This window comes from Podarcis muralis, chromosome 3 (assembly GCF_964188315.1).
Source record: "Podarcis muralis chromosome 3, rPodMur119.hap1.1, whole genome shotgun sequence".
Taxonomy (NCBI): Eukaryota; Metazoa; Chordata; class Lepidosauria; order Squamata; family Lacertidae; genus Podarcis; species Podarcis muralis.
Window position 1 is genome coordinate 2,346,287 of NC_135657.1, and position 21,768 is coordinate 2,368,054.

Here is a 21,768-nt window from a genome sequence, read left to right on the forward strand (position 1 = left end):
AGTGTGGGTAGATGAACGGGTATATTGGGCTTTTCTGTGAGTTTGATTTGCGAGTAGGGACCACTCCCACATTTGAAACATACCGTATTTTTCGCTCTATAAGACGCACCAGACCACAAGACGCACCTAGTTTTTGGAGGAGGAAAACAAGAAAAAAAATATTCTGAATCTCAGAAGCCAGAACAGCAAGAGGGGTCGCTGCGCAGCGAAAGCAGCGATCCCTCTTGCTGTTCTGGCTTCTGGGATAGCTGCGCAGCCTGCATTCGCTCCATAAGACGCACACACATTTCTCCTTACTTTTTAGGAGGGGAAAAGTGAGTCTTATAGAGCAAAAAATATGGTATATTGGCCAGAGTTCTTGGTGCGTTTTTTTCTAGGATCCTGATCGGGAGCAAGGGAGCACTCCTACTATTCCTCACCTGTGCAGCCCTTTTCAGCATGGTACCCGAGACACTAATAGCAAGGGCTGGTGGTCTCCCCCAAGCCTCAGTAGGAAGGGACCCTTTTAGGAACGGCAAAAATTGGTTTGATAGAGGCTGTCTGTCAGCTTTCATGCACATCACGGCTGCTCCTTCTGTTTCTCGTCTCCCGCCTTCGCCACACCTGCCCTCCCCATACGCCATCTGCCACTGGTTCCCTTGGGGGGCTCAGAAATCAGACTCGATGACTCTCCCATGAAAGGCTCCAAGGGCCAAGGGAAGACGAAGGAGAAAGTCAAGGCCCCCAAGGAAGACAAGAAGAAGAAGCAGCAACAGGGGCAGCCGCCGACATCCGAGGGTCCCGAGAAGAAGAACAAGCAGAAGATCGATGAGCTTAAGGTGAGCTGTGCCAGATCCCAGTTGCATCAGAAGCGTGGATTTATGGGGGGTTTAGTTTTGCACCCTGAGGGCCCCTCCAGACTGGGTTTTTTATTTTTTCCTTTGCAGGTGTATTCTATAACCTAATGCATATTTCAAAAAGTGAAGATCCGGACTCAAACGTTGTTGAGTTTTTTTAAAGCTATTTTTTAAATGAAAATCTACAGGTGAAACTCGCAAAATTAGAATATCGTGGAGAATTCAGTAATTCATCTTAAAAGGTGAAACTAATATATGAGATAGACTCATGACATGCAAAGCGAGATATGTCAAGCCTTTATTTGTTATAATTATGATGATTATATATATGAGTCTATCTCATATATTAGTTTCACCTTTTAAGATGAATTACTGAAATAAATGAACTTTTCCATGATATTCTAATTTTTCGAGTTTCACCTGTACACTGCCGACATGGGCTGCCGTACGTCCACATTTTCCTGGACATCTCAGCAATTTCCATCGAGACGCTGTTTATGAGGGTTATATCTGGGGAATTCTGGGCGTATGGTAATCCTAACCTAATTACCGTATTTTTGCCCCATAAGACGCACCTGACCATAAGACGCACCTAGTTTTTAGAGGAGGAAAACAAGAAAAAAATATTCTGACAAAACAATGGATGTATGATTTTTGTGGTTCATGCTGCGGCCACAGACATGTGATTTGACGGTGAGTTTGGGGTAGCCCAATGCAAAAATCCTGATAATCCATGTGGATCCGTGCTTTGTAACCACATTTTTGCACCACTGCGGCCCCAGGCAACAGTGGGTGCGTGATTTTTTTGGTGCAGGCTGTAGCCATGGACATGCTGTGTGATCTGATGGTGAACTTGGGGTGACCCAATGCAAACATCCTGAGGATCCTTGTGGATCTGTGCTTTGTAACCACGTTTTAAGTGGGGAGGGAAGGAAAAACACTGAAGGGACAAGGAGCATGCGTGGGGTGTGTGGAGAAGCTTTGCTGCTTTTCAGCGAGCTGAGCGGGGAGGAGGAAGGGAAAGAGAGCACACTCGCTTTAAAGCAGCCAACCGGACACGAGCCGCTTACTCTCCCGCTTTGCTGCTTCAAAGCGAGCCACAGAGGAGGGAATGAAGGGGAACCATGGATCCTCTGCTCTATAAATATATATATATATATATATAGAGAGAGAGAGAGTGTTTCTTCTTGGTATCTGAAGAAATGTGCATGCACATGAAAGCTTATACTAAGAACAAACTTAGTTGGTCTCTAAGGTGCTACCGGACATTTTTTATATTTTTTTATATATTTCAACTGCGTCAAACCAACACGGCTACCTACCTGAATCTTAAATATTGGTATGTTTGGAAACATTGCTCTAAAATTTTGCTTGATTTTATCATTTTGGTAAACTGCTTTGAGGTTTGGGGGCTTCTTTTGCTATCAAGAGATTATGAAATGGAGAAATACAACAAAGAGCAATTATTATTATTATTATTTTTACTTCACATGCTTCGCAGTTGCTTTCCCGGGTTCATTGTCACCTCCTCTCCAGGTGTTCCCCAAAGAGCTGGAGACGGAATTTGACTACTTTGAGGACTGGCTGCACACTTTCAACCTCTTTCGGGGGAAGATTGGCGATGACGATGACCATGCAGCCGACGAGGATCGCATCGTGGGCAGGTTCAAGGTGAGTTGGGGGGCTGGCATCTGCAACCCCCCCCCCCCACAGAACAGAGTCAGAACAGTTTATGGCCCTCTTTTCAGAGATGTGATGCCTCTATACTTCTAGAAATGGGTGGTGTTCCTCCCTCCCTCCTCTCACATTGGATTTGTTGTTGTTTAGTCATTGAGTCATGTCCGACTCTTTGTGACTCCCTGGACCAGAGCATGCCAGGCACTCCTGTCTTCCACTGCCTCCCGCAGTTTGGTCAAACTCATGCTGGTAGCTTCCAGAACACTGTCCAGCCATCTCGTCCTCTGTCGTCCCCTTCTCCTTGTGCCCTCCATCTTTCCCAACATCAGGGTCTTTTCCAGGGAGTCTTCTCTTCTCATTAGGTGGCCAAAGTCTTGGAGCCTCAGCTTCACGATCTGTCCTTCCAGTGAGCACTCAGGGCTGGTTTCCTTCAGAATGGAGAGGTTTGATCTTCTTGCAGTCCATGGGACTCTCCAGAGTCTCCTCCAGCACCAGAATTCAAAAGCATCAGTTCTTCGGTGATCAGCCTTCTTTATGGTCCAGCTCTCTCATTGGATAGGATTTGAAAATACGGATGCCAGAAAACAGGGAATTATGTTCACATGTGGTGGGGGTGTCAATACGTACAATTTTTCTGGCAACGGGTTTTTTAAGGAGATAGCAGAAATCACGGGGTTAAAGCTGACTAAAAACCCAGAGGTTGCATTATTATCAATTTATGGTGGGATAGAAGGTTTGCAGGCTGTGAAGGACTTGCTCACAAATTTATTTATTTAAAAATTATTCATTTTTATTTTTCATTCATTACATACATCTCAAATTCTTAACATTTACTATGCATTCCTCCCTCCCTCCCCTCCAAGGCTTCCCCCAAACTTCCGCTTCTGGTTTCTTTCTATTTTCATCCACTTTGCTATCTCCTAACAGAAAAAGTTATTAATAACATAACATCAAGCCTAAAAACATAAAAATAAAAGTAAATACACCATCATATTTCACTATCTTCTAAACATTTTCTAGTACTGATAATGTGAATGTTTATTTAAATGTTTATTTAAATGGCTTATTTAAAGGGGCAAGGGGAATATAAAATGGAAGAAGGGCATAAAGAATGGTATAAAGAGTGTGGAATATAGCTACTAGTGATAAATTAACATGTGCCGTTAAGGTAAGACGGGGAATATGCAGGAGAAATGGTTTTGAGGAGATATGGAGGGTGTTTGTAGAATTTGTACTGTTAAAACGGAAAAGGGGTCAAACCATTGCAAGAGGTGTTCAAATTTTGGGAGGTTGGACAGTTACAATGGAATGGTGCACCTGTTTATTCTTATTCATTTATGATTATTACTTTGTCTGAATGAATGAATAAAAATACACAGGGCTATCTTAAACAAGCTGACAAACCTGCAAGCATAGACATTTTCAATATTTCTGATTTCAAACCTGCATTTTCCAAGTGGAGCTGGGGGTCTGTTATTCCTGGTGCCATTATTCTGGTGCACCAAAACACGAGAGGGAGAGGTTTTTGTTTTTTAAAGAGGCCACATGCCACAGGGATTCTTCAGCTGCAATTCCTGCACTGCAGAGGGGGTTGGACTAGATGACCCTTGGGAGTCCCTCGCAATCTCTGAGCCTGTGATTCGGCCGTGCTCCCTTTTTGCTTTTGTTTTTAATGTTTGGTAGTTTATTGTGCTTTTAATTCTGTTGGGAGCCACCCAGAGTGGCTGGGGAAACCCAGCCAGATGGGTGGGGTATAAATAAAAAATATATTATTATTATTATTATTATTATTATTATTATTATTATTATTGCTTTGCCCAGGCCTGGATTCCCTTTTAACCAGATTAAAACATCTCCTCCTCCTCCCCCTTTTTCTTGCAGGGCTCCATGTGCGTCTACAAAGTGCCACTCCCTGATGACATCACCAAAGAGGCGGGGTACGACCCAAATTTCGGCATGTTCCAGGGCATCCCAAGCAACGACCCCATCAACGTGCTGGTCCGGGTCTACGTGGTGAGGGTAAGCAAACGGACACACGGTTTTCTCTTTCTTCTTACAGCCCTTCCAGCTCCAAGCATTTGATTCCATTGAGCTGCCCCCAGCCAGGTTCTGGTTGCCTTGCCTCAAAAAGGAGATTGTAGGTCTGGGAAAAGTTCAGAAAAGAGCCGCCCAAATGATCAAGGGGATGGAGCAGCTCCTGTATGAAGAAAGGTTGTGGTGTTTGGGACTTTTTAGTCTAGAGAAAAGGAGAAATTGAAATACTTTATTGTCACTTGTACAACTTGTATACAGTGAGATTACACAGCACCCCCCACTCAGCTCTCTTAGTCTTAATTCCCCTCATTTACTGACGCACAAAGTCAGTTGCCCTGTTGTTATCTTTTCATTCAGCAGCCTAACAGCCCAGGATAGAAGCTGTTCTTTACCCTGTTGGTGCGACTAATCGTGCTTCTGTATCTTCTGCCCAAGGGCAGGAGATCAAGAAAGTGCCGGCCAGGGTGTGAATCATCCCTGAGAATTTTCCTCACTCTCCTGAGGCAACGTTCCGCTATTTCATCCAGCGGATTCATGGGACAGCCCATAATATCTTGTGCTGTATTCACCACCCTCTGTAGGGACTTCCTATCAGATGATGTCAAACCAGGGTACCACACCGTGATGCAAGGACACTTTCTATTGTGGACCGGTGGAAGGAGATCATCAAATGTTGATGATCAGAGTGAGGCATGGTATAAGTTTACAGAATTGGAGAGAGACACTTTTTTCTCTCTCGCTCATAAGACTAGAACTTGTGGCCATCCTGCACGTATTCCATTAGTTTAAGTTGACGTTCTTCTTTGGTTGGGACCTTGTTTGTTTTGGGTTAGCCAAACATGGGCTGCAGTAGTCGCATACATAAATGGAATAGGAGAACGAGAAGAATATATGTTTAAAGAAGACTGGAAAACGTTTACTGATTGTATGGGTGAAAATTGTGTGCATTTAAAAATGCTACTAATATTAGGATAAATTCAACAGTGTAAATAAGTTTGATGGTGTGACCTATCTATCCTTTCGACATTGTCCCCTGGAAACGCATGGTTTCTTGACCAGCCTTTCAGATAAAGGAAATTCCCGAACTTCGGAATGCCAAAAAGAAATGTTCGCTCCCTTTAGCTCTTTCCATAAAAACAAGCTCTAGCTTAGGGCCCCACTCTCTTGGGGACCCCCAAAAAATTTAAAGGGAAAAAACCTGGATGTACATTTCCAAAATATAAGATAAAAAGAACAAATAAAATAAAACCTACATACAGCAACAGTGTTTTGTGTTGTGGAGGCTCCTATGACGTAAGTCATGGGCCCCGCCTGCTAGCCTGCTCCCTAAAATATCACTGGTTTGTTCATTTCTATATATAGGGTCGGCGGTTCAAATCCCCGCGGCGGGGTGCGCTCCTGTCGCTCGGTCCCAGCGCCTGCCAACCTAGCAGTTCGAAAGCACCCCCAGGTGCAAGTAGATAAATAGGGACCGCTTACTAGCGGGAAGGTAAACGGCGTTCCGTGTGCTGCGCTGGCTCGCCAGATGCAGCTTGTCACACTGGCCACGTGACCCGGAAGTGTCTCCGGACAGCGCTGGCTCCCAGCCTATAGAGTGAGATGAGCACACAACCCTAGAGTCTGTCAAGACTGGCCCGTACGGGCAGGGGTACCTTTACCTTTTTATATATAGGGTGCCGACATTTTGCATGGACTGGTTGCAGGGCAACATGCGCAAATGGCTTTAGAGAGCTATTGGGTCCATAAATTACCGTATAGCATATATTCCACACACCAAAAAGTGACAATTTGTTGTTGACAAAGGACAGCTGGACATATAAAGGGCCCCATTACTTTCAGTAGCTTAGGGCCTCATCAAACCTCAATCTGGCCCTGTATGTACCTTAAGGTCAGCTTGTGCTGGGCCCAGGGGTAACCCGTGAAACGCGGTCCAGGACCGGTCCAGAGTCCAAAGGTTCCACTGGGAGTCAGTCCGACAGGCCAAGGCAGGACACGAGGCAGGAAACCAGGCAAGGACAGGTGCAGGATCTGGCAACCAGCAACATTGCTCCTGCAACCTGGGGCGGGGTCCGACAGCCTTTTATCTTTGTCGGGGTAACGGCCAGTCCTGATCCCCCCGGCGACTCACGTCCCTGGCTCGCCCAAAGGCGAGCACTCCTCCTGCGAGTACTCAGGTCTCTCTTTCTCTCAGACCTGAGTCTCTGCAGCTCGGGAGACGTCGGTGGGTTACTAGACCCAGAGGCCGCCTCAGCCTCCCCTGACCCAACCGGTAGTGGAGCAGCTGTAAGTGATGGCCCAGCTGGAGGCAACGAGGTCATCCCCGCATCTGGAGCCAGGGCAGGATCAGGCCCCTGACTCGGCCCAGCTGGTGCTTGTTGCAGGGGAACCTGTGCAGACTGGGGCTCTTCAGGATCAGGCCCAAGCCTTGGTTCAGATGCTGCCTGAGGCAAAGGATCCTGTGCGGACTGAGACTCCTCCGGTTCTGAGTCTGAGCCCGAGTCCCAGGCCATCACAAGCCTCTTCAAAGATAGATAGCAGGCGAGTTGGAGAGAAGCGACCCCTTTTTGTTAATGTGGGACTTTAGGGTTGCATCCTGCAATGAGCCTTGGCTTCTCTTCCAGGCCACTGATCTGCATCCTGCCGACATCAACGGCAAAGCTGACCCATACGTCGTCATCAAGTTGGGGAAGACAGACATCAAGGACAAGGAGAATTACATCTCCAAACAGCTGAACCCCATTTTTGGAAAGTAAGGGGTCCCTGCGCTGAGCCAGGCTGCGGTTTTGCACAGTGGTTTTGTAGTGTTAAAAACAATACAGCATGAAATATTAAAAACTTCCCTAAACATGTTTGATGTTTATATTGTTTATAATGTTTGATGTTTTATAGTGTTTTTAATATTCTGTTGGGAGTGGCTAGGGAAATCCAAGCAGATGGGCGGGATATAAATATATTATTATTATTATTATTATTATTATTATTATTATTATTATTTATTTATTTATTTCTGACATCTAGGGACCCAAGGCTAAGAAAAGCCTGTCTTAGGTTAATCCTGACCCAAACTGGGACCACCCAGATAGTTGGTTAGCTTATTTTTGCACCCATCTAATAATTCCACGTATCCCAGCAACGATTGCTTTGAAAAAGTTTCTCCATCCCTGAGGGCTGTCCTTCTCCTCGCTTGCCACGTCCCATTCCTTACCAATTTACCCCGTGATTCCAGATGGTTGTCTCTTCCCCTCCAGGTCGTTTGACATCGAGGCCACTTTTCCCATGGAGTCCATGTTGACAGTGGCCATTTACGACTGGGATCTGGTGGGATCCGATGATCTGATTGGTGAGACCAAGATCGACCTGGAGAACCGATACTACAGCAAGCACAGGGCGACCTGTGGGATCACACAGAACTACTCCATGTAAGCATCCTGGATCCCTGCAGCTGAATTTTGTAGCTGTGAGGGAGGCCCCCTGTGTGGCAGCGTCAGGGCTGGAGCCAGAGGCAGATCAGCAAGGAAGAAGCAGAGTTTGCCAGAGAAGTCAACTCTTCATTCAAAGAAACCTCATGCAAGTAGAGCACTGGGCTCTTAATTCAGAATTTTATTATTATGGTCACAGACCACTTCCGGGTCGCTTACAATACCAGGAAAATCATAAAACACAACAGGGATACATTGAATTGCAATTGGGTATAACAGAGACAATTCAGATATAGCGGCAGTTAAAAATATATATTAAATCTTGATCACTAAAATACAACCTAAAATTGTCATTTAAAACCTTAATCATTTCGGTAGCACAGCTTGTTCCCTAGGTTTTATGGCAGTGGCACAGAATTTGGCCACCCTGAGCGTGATCTCTAGATCCTTGTCCTCTACCAGGAGATTTAGACATTGGAGTTCGGACCCATTTGGAGATTTTTGTATAACAGGAGTGATAAATACCGAGCGTAGATCCCTGTAGAAACGGCAGCGTAACAGCGTAAACTGGAACGTGTCCAGAGGAGGGCAACCAAAATGGTCAAAGACTTGGAAACGATGCCTTATGAGGAACGGCTAAGGGAGCTGGGCATGTTTAGCCTGGAGAAGAGGAGGTTAAGGGGTGATATGATAGCCATGTTCAAATATATAAAAGGATGTCATATAGAGGAGGGAGAAAGGTTGTTTTCTGCTGCTCCAGAGAAGCGGACACGGAGCAATGGATTCAAACTACAAGAAAGAAGATTCCACCTAAACATTAGGAAGAACTTCCTGACAGTAAGAGCTGTTCGACAGTGGAATTTGCTGCCAAGGAGTGTGGTGGAGTCTCCTTCTTTGGAGGTCTTTAAGCAGAGGCTTGACAACCATATGTCAGGAGTGCTCTGATGGTGTTTCCTGCTTGGCAGGGGGTTGGACTCGATGGCCCTTGTGGTCTATTCCAACTCTAGGATTCTATGATTCTTCTATGATTCTAAGACATGAGAAACAGTTTCTTCCTCCATCAAGCCGCAGGGGCAAACTCATTCCACGTATGGTTTACCCTAAAATCTGCCCTGCAATAAGGCAGCACGTTGAATCTAGCGAGGGTAAACGACCGTCTGTATTTGGGTATTTGCAATTTTGACAAATAATTTGCTGGGGTAAATCCTCTCCCGTTATCTTTTATTGCTGGGTGTTTATTCATCTCGCTCTGGCATTGCAGTTCCACACCCCAAATTTCAAGGTTGTGGGTTCAAGCCCCATGTTGGGCAAAAGATTCCCGCATTGCAGCGGGTTGGTCTAGAGGACCTTTGTGGTCCCTTCCACAACGCTTTGATTCTGTGAACTCAGCAACACTTCCTATTAAGTCTTACCCATATAGTGGTACCTCGGGTTACAGATGCTTCAGGTTACAGACTCTGCTAACTCAGAAATAGTACCTCGGGTTAAGAACTTTGCTTCAGGATGAGAACAGAAATTTTGCTCTGGTGGCGCAGTGGCAGCAGGAGGCCCCATTAGCTAAAGTGGTGCTTCAGGTTAAGAACAGTTTCAGGTTAAGAACAGACCTCCGGAACGAATTAAGTACTTAACCCGAGGCATCACTGTATAGAGCAGGGAGGGTCCTTGAGGAGTGGGCTGCAGCGACTGGGCTCCCCCAAGCCCTACCTTGAACTGACGAGAGTCCACTTTTGTCCACAGCCATGGTTACAATATGTGGAGAGACCCTCAGAAGCCCACCCAGATCTTGTCCAAGTTATGCAAAGAGGGGAAGTTGGACGGCCCCCACTACGGCCCTGGCGGCAGAGTGAAGGTGACCAACCGGGTCTTCACGGGACCCACAGAAGTGGAGGACGAAAACGGTATGTTGGAAGCGAATCAGCCCCAGACGGTTGCTTTGAAGTCAGAATGTACAGGATGGTGAGAGATGGGGACAGGGAGAGGATTTCTGTTTAGCTCATGACGAAAGGCGGACCTGCCTAATTTGCACAATACGAGACTGGAAACACAGCCGGCCTTCAAATTTTGCAGGATAATTATGTATGATTATTTATTAATTTAATAATAAAAAAGAGGGGGATCTCTTTTCTTGTGATTTTAATCCCTTGCTCAATGGATTACATAAAAGTAAAGGTAAAGGGACCCCTGACCATTAGGTCCAGTCGTGGCCGACTCTGGGGTTGCGGCGCTCATCTCACTTTATTGGCCAAGGGAGCTGGTGTACAGCTTCCGGGTCATATGGCCAGTATGACTAAGCTGCTTCTGGTGAACCAGAGCAGTGCACGGAAACACCGTTGACCTTCCCGCTGGAGCGGTACCTATCTACCTACTCGCACTTTGACATGCTTTTGAACTGCTAGGTTGGCAGGAGCAGGGACCGAGCAACGGGAGCTCACCCCGTGGCGAGAATTCGAACCACCAACCTTCTGATCGGCAAGTCGTAGGCTCTGTGGCTTAACCCACAGTGCCACCCGCGTCCCAATTTGCACAATACGAGACTGGAAACACAGCTGGCCTTATAATTCTGCAGAATTCTGCAGTGCAGCCCTCCGAATTTTGCAATGCAATCATTGCCGTTTTGCAATGACGATGTCTAGCCAATGAGTTTGGACAGAAAGGCACATACCGTGGCAAAGTGTCCATAGAAATGCACATTCTTCTGAAAATGCATTGTTTTAGAAGAGATTGCAATGCAAAAATAAAAAAAGCCGCATACCAGCCAGAATTGCATGCAATGTGTGTATTGGGTGAAATTTGCACTAAAATGCAGGTGGATTTTTCAGGGGAAATCTCATACTGGAAATGTGGAGAACTGAAGGTTGGAAAAATAAGAAGTGAGGAAAAACTGTAAGGGTTAGATTCATCTGTCCCTAAGATGATGCAACATGGATCTTTAAACTTCCAGAGTGTACTATAATCACATCGCATAAGTCCTGCATTTGAGCACTGTGCAGAGAATTCAGCATCTTGAGAACCTGTTTTATTTCATTTTAAATGCAAGCCCCTAGCCCTTCAGAAAGTGAGCACATGTCTGCATTCACTCGATAAATATTGGAAACAAAAGGGAAGGCCATGTAGTATTGTGAGTGTTGGGGCAGGCTTTGGGAGTCCAGTTTAGCTTATTACGTTTCCAGGGGAGAAGCAGAAGCAAAATCAGCAGATCAACAATTGCAGGCTAGAAGACCCTGCAATTCTATGACCTCAACAAGGAATTTGGCTCAACTTGAGTTTGCTTTGACCACAATGTTCAGCTGAAGCTCTGTCTAGAAAACCACTGGCATCCCCAATTAGAATCATAGAACTGTAGAGTTGGAAAGGACCCCAATGATCATCAATGGCCGACATTGGGGTTGCGGCGCTCATCTCGCTTTACTGGCTGAGGGAGCCGGCGTACAGCTTCCGGGTCATGTGGCCAGCATGACTAAGCCGCTTCTGGCGAACCAGAGCAGCGCATGGAAACGCCGTTTACCTTCCTGCCAGAGCAGTACCTATTTATCTACTTGCACTTTGAGGTGCTTTCGAACTGCTAGGTTGGCAGGAGCAGGGACCGAGCAACGGGAGCTCACCCCGTCGTGGGGTTTCAAACCACTGACCTTCTGATCGGCAACCCCTAGGCTCTGTGGTTTAGACCACAGCGCCACCTGCATCTTAGTAGCATCTTAAGGTAAAGGTAAAGGGACCCCTGACCATTAGGTCCAGTCCTGGCCGACTCTGGGGTTGCGGCGCTCATCTCGCTTTATTGGCCGAGGGAGCTGGCATACAGCTTCCGGGTCATGTGGCGAGCATGACTAAGCCGCTTCTGGCGAACCAGAGCAGCGCACGGAAACGCCATTTACCTTCCTGTCGAACTGCTAGGTTGGCAGGAGCAGGGACCGAGCAACGGGAGCTCACCCCGTTGCGGGGATTCGAACCGCCAACCTTTTCATCAGCATGTCCTAGGCTCTGTGGTTTAGACCACAGGAAATCCAGGCTCATGCAGCGAGCCGTCTTGTTGGTCCCACAAGGGTGCCGTAAACATCAGCTAATATTTCTGCTCCTCTCTCTCTTTCTGCCTCATTGCCTCTGCGCTCTCTGCACCCGCAGGCCAGAAGAAGCAGACGGACGAGCATCTAGCGCTGACTGTCTTGCACCACTGGGAGGAGATCCCGCGCGTGGGCTGCAAACTGGTGCCTGAGCACGTGGAGACACGGCCCCTGCTGAACCCGGACAAGCCAGGCATCGAGCAGGTAGCTGGCGCCACTCTAGGCTGCGCACTTGCTGGTGTGGAGGACTCGTGCTCCAACCATGTACAGTGGTACCTCGGGTTACAGACGCTTCAGGTTACAGGCTCCGCTAACCCAGAAATAGTACCTTGGATTAAGAACTTTGCTTTAGGATGAGAACAGAAATCGTGCTCTGGCAGCGCAGCAGCAGCAGGAGGCCCTATTAGCTAAAGTGGTGCTTCAGGTTAAGAACTGTTTCAGGTTAAGAATGGACCTCCGGAATGAATTAAGTACTTAACCCGAGGTACCGCTGTATTTGCATGTTTCTAATGCCACGGACTCCAAGGGGAGCGGGCGTGTTATTGGGTTGTTGTTTTTATTTCGATTATATATATTGTGGTTTTTATGTTGATCATTTTTTAAAATTTGTTTTTATTTGTTGTTGACATGCACATATTACACATCTTACATATACAAGAGATAGTAAAAAGAAAGAAAAAGAAGAAAGAAAAAATAGAAAAAGAACACATTTTTATAACTGTTAGCATAAACAACATTATTTCTGTCTATACCTGAATAAAATACATTAAAAAAGGAAAAAAGGAAAAAAAACTAGACAAACCTAAACCAAACAAACAAAACCATTCCATTTAAACCACTTCCTTCCTTTGTTCTAAGACCTCAAAAATTTTACTCTTTCTAATTTGTTGTGTCTAATGTAGATTACTTCTATCATTATACTTTTTACACCATTTTTCTTTTTCTTTAACCCTGCAAAGCATCATTCATTACATGCCGATATGTTTACTCCAGAACAATGTTTTTTTATATACTCTTTAGCACATTCCCATTCTTTTAATAATTTCAGGCCCGATTGTCCCCTTATGAATGCCGTGAGTCTTGCCAGATTTATATATTCACAAAATTTAATTTGCCATTCTTTCATTGATGGGATTTTTCTCCCTTTCCAATTTTTTGCTATAAGCATCCTGGCAGCTGTCGTTGAATAAAGAAATACTTTCCTTTGATTGTCAGGAATAATCAATTGTTTTTATACCTGGTGTTAGCCGCCCTGAGCCCAGTCTTAGCTGCGGAGGGCGGGGTATAAATAAAACTACTTTTGTTGTTGTTGTTTAGTCGTGTCCGCCTCTTTGTGACCCCATGGACCAGAGCACACCAGGCACTCCTGTTTTCCACTGCCTCCCGCAGTTTGGTCAAACTCATGCTGGTAGCTTCCAGAACACTGTCCAGCCATCTCGTCCTCTGTCGTCCCCTTCTCCTTGTGCCCTCCATCTTTCCCAACATCAGGGTCTTTTCCAGGGAGTCTTCTCTTCTCACAATGTGGCCAAAGTCTTGGAGCCTCAGCTTCAGGATCTGTCCTTCCAGTGAGCACTCAGGGCTGATTTCCTTCAGAATGGATAGGTTTGATCTTCTTGCAGTTCATGGGACTCTCAAGAGTCTCCTCCGGCACCATAATTCAAAAGCATCAATTCTTCGGCGATCAGCCTTCTTTATGGTCCAGCTCTCACTTCCATACATCACTACTTGGAAAACCATAGCTTTAACTATACGGACCTTTGTTGGCAAGGTGATGTCTCTGCTTTTTAAGATGCTGTCTAGGTTTGTCATTGCTTTTCTCCCAAGAAGCAGGATTTAGGTGCCACTAACTGGCTCTCTCCACCATTGCAGGGACGACTGGAGTTGTGGGTGGACATGTTCCCCATGGACATGCCGGCACCAGGACCCGCCATTGACATCTCGCCGAGGAAGCCAAAGAAGTAATGTTTTGCTCTGGGTCGGGGTTGGATCAGGGGCAGGGCTGGGCAAGATCGGGTTTTCAACATGGCGATACATCACCAGCTAATCATGACGATATACCAATAGATCACGATGTCTGGAATAAGGATGGAGTTGTGTGGGCTGGCTTCACAGTTCATCGTGATTTCTGCATAGCACACGAGATCACGATTCATGATATATCGCCAGGTCAAAAATTATGAAACCGGTATAATGGTCTTCAAACTGGTTTTGGACGAGATACCAATATATTGCCCAGCCCTAGTCAAGAGGGCCCAGAGAAGATCCCAGCATCCATGAAATCCTTTCAGGAGGAGGAAGAATGAGTGGGTGGATCAAGGGATGGAGGGAAGGATAGTTTAACGGGGCAAGGAGACTGAGAGTAAGAGAGAGAATGAATGAGACAATAAAAGAAAGAAGAGGCAATATAAATTATCTTTCCATTGAAATATAATTTTATGGTATTACTCCAAAAAAAAAAAAAGGGATGTTATGAACCATCATTTCCAAAACAAGATGACACCTGGTTGGCTTTCTAAACACTCCCTTTTCTGGTTATTTGGCTATAACCTTTGATAGAATACAGATAACAGAACAAACTTTGTTGCAGTACATTCTTCATTAGATTATCTTCCCACTGATATATAATTTTATGGCGTTACGCCAAAAAGAAAGTGGTGTTATGAGCCATCAAACCTCGGAAATGCACTTTCCCCAAAAGGTTCCCACAATTTTGGCCACTAGTGTAGGTCGTGTTTATATTTGGTTGTGTGGATGGTTAAAAGTCCGAAAAGTTAGATGGGACTTCATTTGAGCTTCTCCTGTGAGAGAAAGCTAAGGAGTTCAGCACTTTTGAGGGTTTGGGGTGGGAGAGAGGAATTCATTTTATTTGTGAAAGTACTTATATGCAGAAAACATCTAAGCGGTGTACAACAAACACAAAATCCAGTGGTCTGGCTCCGTTTACGGCAGCTTCCTAATGGACTGGATTTGATTTATAGCTTGGGTGGATGTCACCATGCTATTTGACCATAAAAGTCCGTTGACCAAGTTGCTTCTTGTCCTGCCCCTGGTTGCCCAAAGCCGATTCAAATTCAAAGAGCATGCTCTCGTTTCTGTGGAGCTGAGTTTCGATGAGTCTCCAGGGGGAGCGAAATCATAGAACTGTCGAACTGAAAGGGACCCCAAGGGTCATCCAGTCCACCCCCTGCAATGCAGGGAATTTCCCCTCCACTCCCAGCCAAAAGCGCCTGAAACAACCCAGTGGCGGAGGAAGCCCCTCAGGTGCCTGGGACAAGTTGCCCATAGATGTGGGGCGCAACACGGGACCTCCAGAGTCTGCCTGCCTCCTCCCACTTAGCTGCCCTACAGCTGGGGGGGGGGGGACCAATAGAAAAAAGACAGTCACGGAACGGAGAAATTGCACAAAAGAAATGAAATACCATGAAAATCCCTGAAACGAGAAGTAACTGACTAGAAATATTATCTTGTGGAAATCAACTAAATAATAAAAATCAAAAAGCTAAAGGGAAAAAAATTAGAAAAACCTAAAATAGATCAAAGCCTTAATGGGATACAGGCTACAAACCTCGTTTCACTGAACAATTCAGTTTCCTCGGAAGGAAATAGAAGAATAATAAACTTTAAATGACCAAAATTCAAAGAAGGGTAGAACCCCCAAAATTCTGACATATTATAATCCTAGCTCGACCTAGAGGAGCTTTGTTTTACCTGAGGTAGGATTATATATTGGCAAAACCTATTGGTGTTTTGCAACTTTCTGACGTTGCAGGACCTTAGCCAGACCTAGCAGAATAAATGCAGAATTCACGGAAGCAATTGGCAACTTGGCTGCAGACAGGATGGACAAAGCAGGAACCAGGAACTTGTAGTTAGGTGTTTATTATATACAATGGACTATTTACAGGAACAGAACACGGATCTTTAGCTTGCTCTCTCATACACGACTCACAACTCCTTCACTGACACACTGAACCACTGAACTAACAGTTCGTAGGCCATTAATTATCACTCCCTTGAGAGAGCTTGACCAATCATGGAGCTGTCTCCATGCCTCTGTATCACCAGGCAGACTTACTCTTTCACATGAGCTTTTGGCTGTCTGCCAAACCTTAATTGACTCTGTGAGTGTAGCTGCACGTATTCAGATTCTCAATATTATGATTCTTATAATACCTAGGATTATAGGTATTTCATTTGTTTTGTGCAATTTCTACAGCTGGGGGGAGGCAGCTGGCGGTCCATTTGGGTAGCGGGGAGCCTGCGTGCACCCAAGCTCAGGAGAGACATGTGGCTCAGGTGCGCTGCAGTCCTCGCAGTGAGTGCCGCCCGGCGTTTTGTCACCCCCCTCAGTGGTGATGCCCGGGGCGACCTGCACCCATTGCACCCCACTTCCTGCGCCCTTGAAAAACCATGCAGGAAAGTCAACATGAAGGACATGGTGGTCTCCTTTCCTCTGCTCAGACCTTCCTTGGAGAGCCTTAGGCGAGGAAGCGCGGTTCTTAGGGGGTGTCCGTGCCCACACGATCCGCCTCAACCCTCCTTCCCCACCGGCTCACCCCTTGTTCTCCCTTCCTCCCCGCCAGATACGAGCTTAGAGTGATAGTGTGGAACACAGATGAGGTAGTCCTGGAGGACGATGATTACTTCACTGGCGAGAAATCCAGTGACATTTTTGTCCGGGGGTACGTACGTGGGAAACCCGTAGCCGGCTACTCTCTCTGTGTGCGTGAGCTTCTCGTTTTGGTTTCGGTTCTGCCCTGCTCTTTAGCGCTCCCCGCAGAGGACGGGCGGCCCTTTCTCAGCCGGCGCGTCTCCTCCACGTGGCCATCAGCTAACCGACACTTTGCTTCTCCTGTTCTGCCTCTTTTCTCCCCCTTTTCTGTCCTCTCTGTGTTGTTGTTGTTGTTGTGCCGCTGTCTGCTCTGCGCCATGGCTAGGTATGAGCTGCGGGTTATTATTTGGAACACCGATGAGGTGGTCCTGGAGGACGATGCTTTCATGACGGGAGAGAAGATGTCAGACATCTATGTCAGGGGGTAATTGACCGAGGCTCCGTGCACGACCCCTCCTGGGGGGCGCAGGGCTGCTCAGGGAGGGGGGAAACGCATGGGAGACTCCCCGCAAATCCTTTGCTCACCCGCTGTCGGATGCGCTGCAAATCCATAGCTTATGGCAATCCATCGGCAGAGCCTAAGGGGAAACTGGTTCCAGGGGTTAATAATAATAATAATAATAATAATAATAATAATAATAATAATAACAATTTCTTGTACCCTGCCCATCTGACTGGGATTCCCCGGCCACTCTGGGCAGCTTCCAACATAACAGAGCACAGCAAAACATAAGATATTAAAAACTTCCCAATTCAGGGCTGCCTTCAGAAGGTGTGCATCTGTTTGACATCTGATGGGAGAACGTTCCACAGGGCGGGCGCCACCACCGAGAAGGCCCTCTGCCTGGTTCCCTGTAACCTCATTTCTCACAGGGAGAGAACCACCAGAAAGCCCTCAGAGTGGACCTCAGTGTCCGGGCTGAAAGACTGGGATGGAGACGCTCCTTCAGGTGTACTGGGCCGAGGCCGTTTAGGGCTTTAAAGGTCAGCACCAATACATTGAATTGTGCCCGGAAACGTACTGGGAGCCAATGTAGATCTAAGAGACGGGTCACTTTGCAGAGACCTGACCACGGGAGGGCAGGTTGTTGAGCCAGCTTCACACCCCGAGAGCTAGCGCCCCAGAGGGGCTACCTTCACCCTGCCCCAGATCTGATGCAGCTCTGCCGATCCACCCAGCCTGAGCTATGCATTTGCCTGGGAGCAGGGCTGGGTGGTCACCCATAAGGGGCCTGAGAAAATACGAGCATGTGAGCAGGTAAGGGAATGAGGGTCAAGGGGTTTTCTTCTCCCTTCTCTGAATGAGGAATGCCGTTGCCTTCTTGCATGCTCTTGTTCCAGGCGTGGCAACGCCTTGTGTGTGTGTGTGCTTGGCTGTCTCCTTTTTGCAAGGGCGCAGCTGGGAAGGTGTTTGTTGTGGGGTTTTTTGCAGATATGGTGGTGTGTTTAGCTGTGGGGACAGCTTGCTTTGTTCCCTCTTGCATGTATCGCGGGGGGGGGGGGTACATTTTAGGCCAGTGGTTTCCAAACTTTTGGAGGGGCCCTCTCTCTTCATTCCCTAAATTCATCACCAGTGCCCTTCCCCTAAAGAAAGCATGATTCAGAATAGCAGTTTGCATGACCCACTAAGTCAGAGAATACAGAAATAAAAAATAAAAATAGGGACCATCAGTGGACCATTAATCCAAATTTAGATGGAAACCATTTAGTTTAATTAATTCAACAAAATGGATCAAGTTGAGACCAGCTTTTCAAAGTCTGATAGGCAGTTAGACCTCCACGCCCCACTGATGCCCCTTAGATAATTACACTGCTAATTAGTGACTGCCAATTTTGGGAACCACTTGGGGACCTTTGCCCTTCATGTGAGACGTGTACAGAGGAGCGGTGAATATTCAGCTACACCAAAACAGAATTTGTGGAAAAGTCCGCTCCTCGGGTTACAGAATAATTTCTGGATTCTGGCCCAGGTTATTTTATTTATGACCTAAAACAGTTCTATTATGCCCTTTTCCTTTAAAATGCTGAAGGTGGCAAACAGCAAGTTAGAATGAAACAAACCCCCTAAAAAACTTTCACACATTTGGCGGTTGTGCAAAAGCCAACACTTTGGAGCCAAAACTCAAAACATGCAGTTTTCAACTTCTGAGAATTTATTGCTGGATCCCTTTTCTTTTGTATTGGATTGGAGGAATGTCTGCAAACCGAATTCTGAATGTGGGCTTCAGAAATCACACCTGATTTTCAAATCCCACCGAACAGATACTGGTTTCAGACTCCAGGGAGCCGATAAAGGAAGAAAATAAAGAACTCACAGACTGTCCCGTGAGAGCACCCCAGAGCCTGATAAGCAAGGCAGAGAAATTAAAAGCCCTCTGCCTTGCTCAGAAGATGGGATACTTGTGCAGGGGCAGACTCAAGGGGGTGACGTGTGTATACGCATTTTCGTGTATACGCGCCATCCCCAGAGCATACCCCCCTGCACAAGGTATGATCCTACTGTACTTAAAACAGCATCTCTTCCATGTACCGGGTCCCAGGAAGGGATAATAATCTTATTATTTATATGCCACCCATCTGACCGGGTTTCCCCAGCCACTCTGGGCAGCCCCAGACAGAATATTAAAAGCCCAATAAATCACCAAACATTAAAAACTTCCCTAAACAGGGCTGCCTTCAGATGTCTTCTAAAAGTCAGAGAGTTATTTATTTCCTTGACATCTGGTGGCAGGGCGTTCCACAGGGTGGATGCCACTGCCTGGTTCCCTGTAGCCCAGCAGTTCTCAACCTGTGGGTCCCCAGATGTTGTTGGACTACAACTCCCATCATCCCTGACCACTGGTCATGCTGGCTAGGAATGATGGGAGTTGTAGTCCAACAACATCTGGGGACCCACAGGTTGAGAAACACTGCTGTAGCCTCACTTCTCGCAGGGAGGGAACCCTCAGAAGGCCCTCAGAGCAGGTCCTCAGTGTAGGCTAAACGACTACAACTCCCAGCATCCCTGACCACAGGTCCTGCTAGCTAGGGATCTGGTGGCAGGGTGTTCCACAGGGCAGGCGCCACCACCAAGAAGGCCCTCTGCCTGGTTCCCTGTAGCCCAGCAGTTCTCAACATGTGGGTCCCCAGATGTTGTTGGACTACAACTCCCATCATCCCTGACCACTGGTCATGCTGGCTAGGGATGATGGGAGATGTAGTCCAACAAGATGGAAGGCTAACCTAAGGTGTGCAATGCCCCAGCCCCTCTTGGCAGCTCCCAACAGAATATCCAAAACACAGGAAGGCATCAAACGGACCATGGCGGTACCGGCACAATCTCTCCAATGTAGCAATACTCTGCACCCCCTTATGACACCCCTTTGCAAGCGAGACCCCCTCCAGTCTGCTGCGGCCCCTCCAGCACTGACTTTTCCTGGTCCTGCATGAGCACAACTGTTGTTCGAAATCCCCGTCCTTCGAAATCCCCTCCTGGCTGACTGCCACCCGTCCCCTCTCTTTCCCCCGTGCAGGTGGCTGAAGGGTCAGCAAGAAGACAAGCAAGACACGGACGTCCACTACCACTCGCTGACCGGGGAGGGGAACTTCAACTGGCGCTACATCTTTCCTTTCGACTACCTTGCGGCTGAGGAGAAGATTGTTATCTCGAAGAAAGAGTCCATGTTCTCCTGGGACGAGACCGAGTACAAGATTCCGGCCCGACTCACGCTACAAGTGTGGGATGCCGACCACTTTTCCGCCGATGACTTCCTCGGTCAGTGACGGAGGCCGGGAGGGTATTTGCCCCAGGGTCAGCATGGGGGATAGGGATGCGGGTGGCGCTGTGGGTTAAACCACAGAGCCTAGGGCTTGCTGATCAGTAGGTCGGCGGTTTGAATCCCCGCGACGGGGTGAGCTCCCGTTGCTCGGTCCCTGCTCCTGCCAACCTAGCAGTTCGAAAGCATGCCAGTGCAAGTAGATGAATAGGTACCACTCCGGCGGGAAAGTAAACAGCATTTCCGTGCGCTGCTCTGGTTCGCCAGAAGCGGCTTAGTCCTGCTGGCCACATGACTCGGAAGCTGTACGCCAGCTCCCTTGGCCAATAAAGCGAGGTGAGTGCTGCAACCCCAGAGCCGGTCATGACTGGACCTAATGGTCAGGGGTCCCTTTACCCTTTACCTTTACCACATGGGGGACAGGAAGCAATTTTCTTAAATTTTATCTGCATTGCTTCCTTAATTTTAATAGCTTTTTATTGGGTTTTATCAATGTGGATCATGGGAACAATAAATGGTACACACACGAAATAGACCTTGTCTTTAATCATGCCATTTGTGCGTAAGGAAATAGCACAATGAGTATAATAGGTAAAGAAATACCACAATATAGGAAAATATTATTCTTATACATGACAGTCGCAGCAAGGCTACTCCTTGCACAAAACTGGAAAGGGAAATATATACCCACAAAGGATGACCGGATAAATAAACTAATTGAGTTTATAGAATCGGCAAGATTAACTGCAGGAATAAGGTACCAATCAAACCAGAAAATAAAAATACAATGGAAATGGCTTGAAGATGATATGCCCAAGTACTTGCTCAAAACCTAACATGTTGATATGTTTGGATTAATGTTTGTAAAGCCGGATAAAAAATAAATAAATAAAAAATAGTAAGTTAAAAGAGTTAAGAAATATAAATTTAGATAAAAATTGCAATGTGAATTATTATAATATATAGGAGGGTGAGGGACGGTGGAGGGAAATCACAAGGGTGTTTTAACGTCTAATTTAGTGTGGTAGGATAATATGAATTTTGTTTTGTGTATGTTTGTAAATAAAATTTTCTAATAAAAAGAAAATAGCATAATAAATTTGCAGCGGTATCTACAAAATATGGTTCATTATTAGAGTGGTCAATGTAAAAGTTCTTGGCTTGTGAACTGGTTTAAACCTAAACAAAAACAAAGGGGAAATGGGATAGAATATTTAACCGGTAGCATTCAACATCGCGTAGCTAAAGGCCTAATCCGGAGCCCTTGTGTTTCTGCTTAGATTGAGTATGAATAATAGTCATTTTCCCTCTTATGTTACCGATGAACCAATATAAAGTGTTGATATATAGATGAATGTAGGAACGGGGTTCAAAGTG

The 21,768-nt window shown here is 46.5% G+C and overlaps 1 protein-coding gene across 1 annotated transcript in view; it reads left to right on the forward strand.

The window, feature by feature from the left end:
• OTOF (otoferlin) overlaps positions 1-21,768 on the forward strand; it is a 185,210-nt gene that overhangs the window by 157,081 nt on the left and 6,361 nt on the right. Inside the window, exons 34-43 of the mRNA XM_077925364.1 lie at positions 682-818; positions 2,373-2,507; positions 4,395-4,532; positions 7,169-7,296; positions 7,796-7,966; positions 9,704-9,864; positions 12,086-12,228; positions 13,894-13,982; positions 16,608-16,706; positions 20,149-20,390. Of these exons, the coding sequence (XP_077781490.1) occupies positions 682-818; positions 2,373-2,507; positions 4,395-4,532; positions 7,169-7,296; positions 7,796-7,966; positions 9,704-9,864; positions 12,086-12,228; positions 13,894-13,982; positions 16,608-16,706; positions 20,149-20,390 (1,443 nt within the window). The remainder of the gene's footprint in view (positions 1-681; positions 819-2,372; positions 2,508-4,394; positions 4,533-7,168; positions 7,297-7,795; positions 7,967-9,703; positions 9,865-12,085; positions 12,229-13,893; positions 13,983-16,607; positions 16,707-20,148; positions 20,391-21,768) is intronic.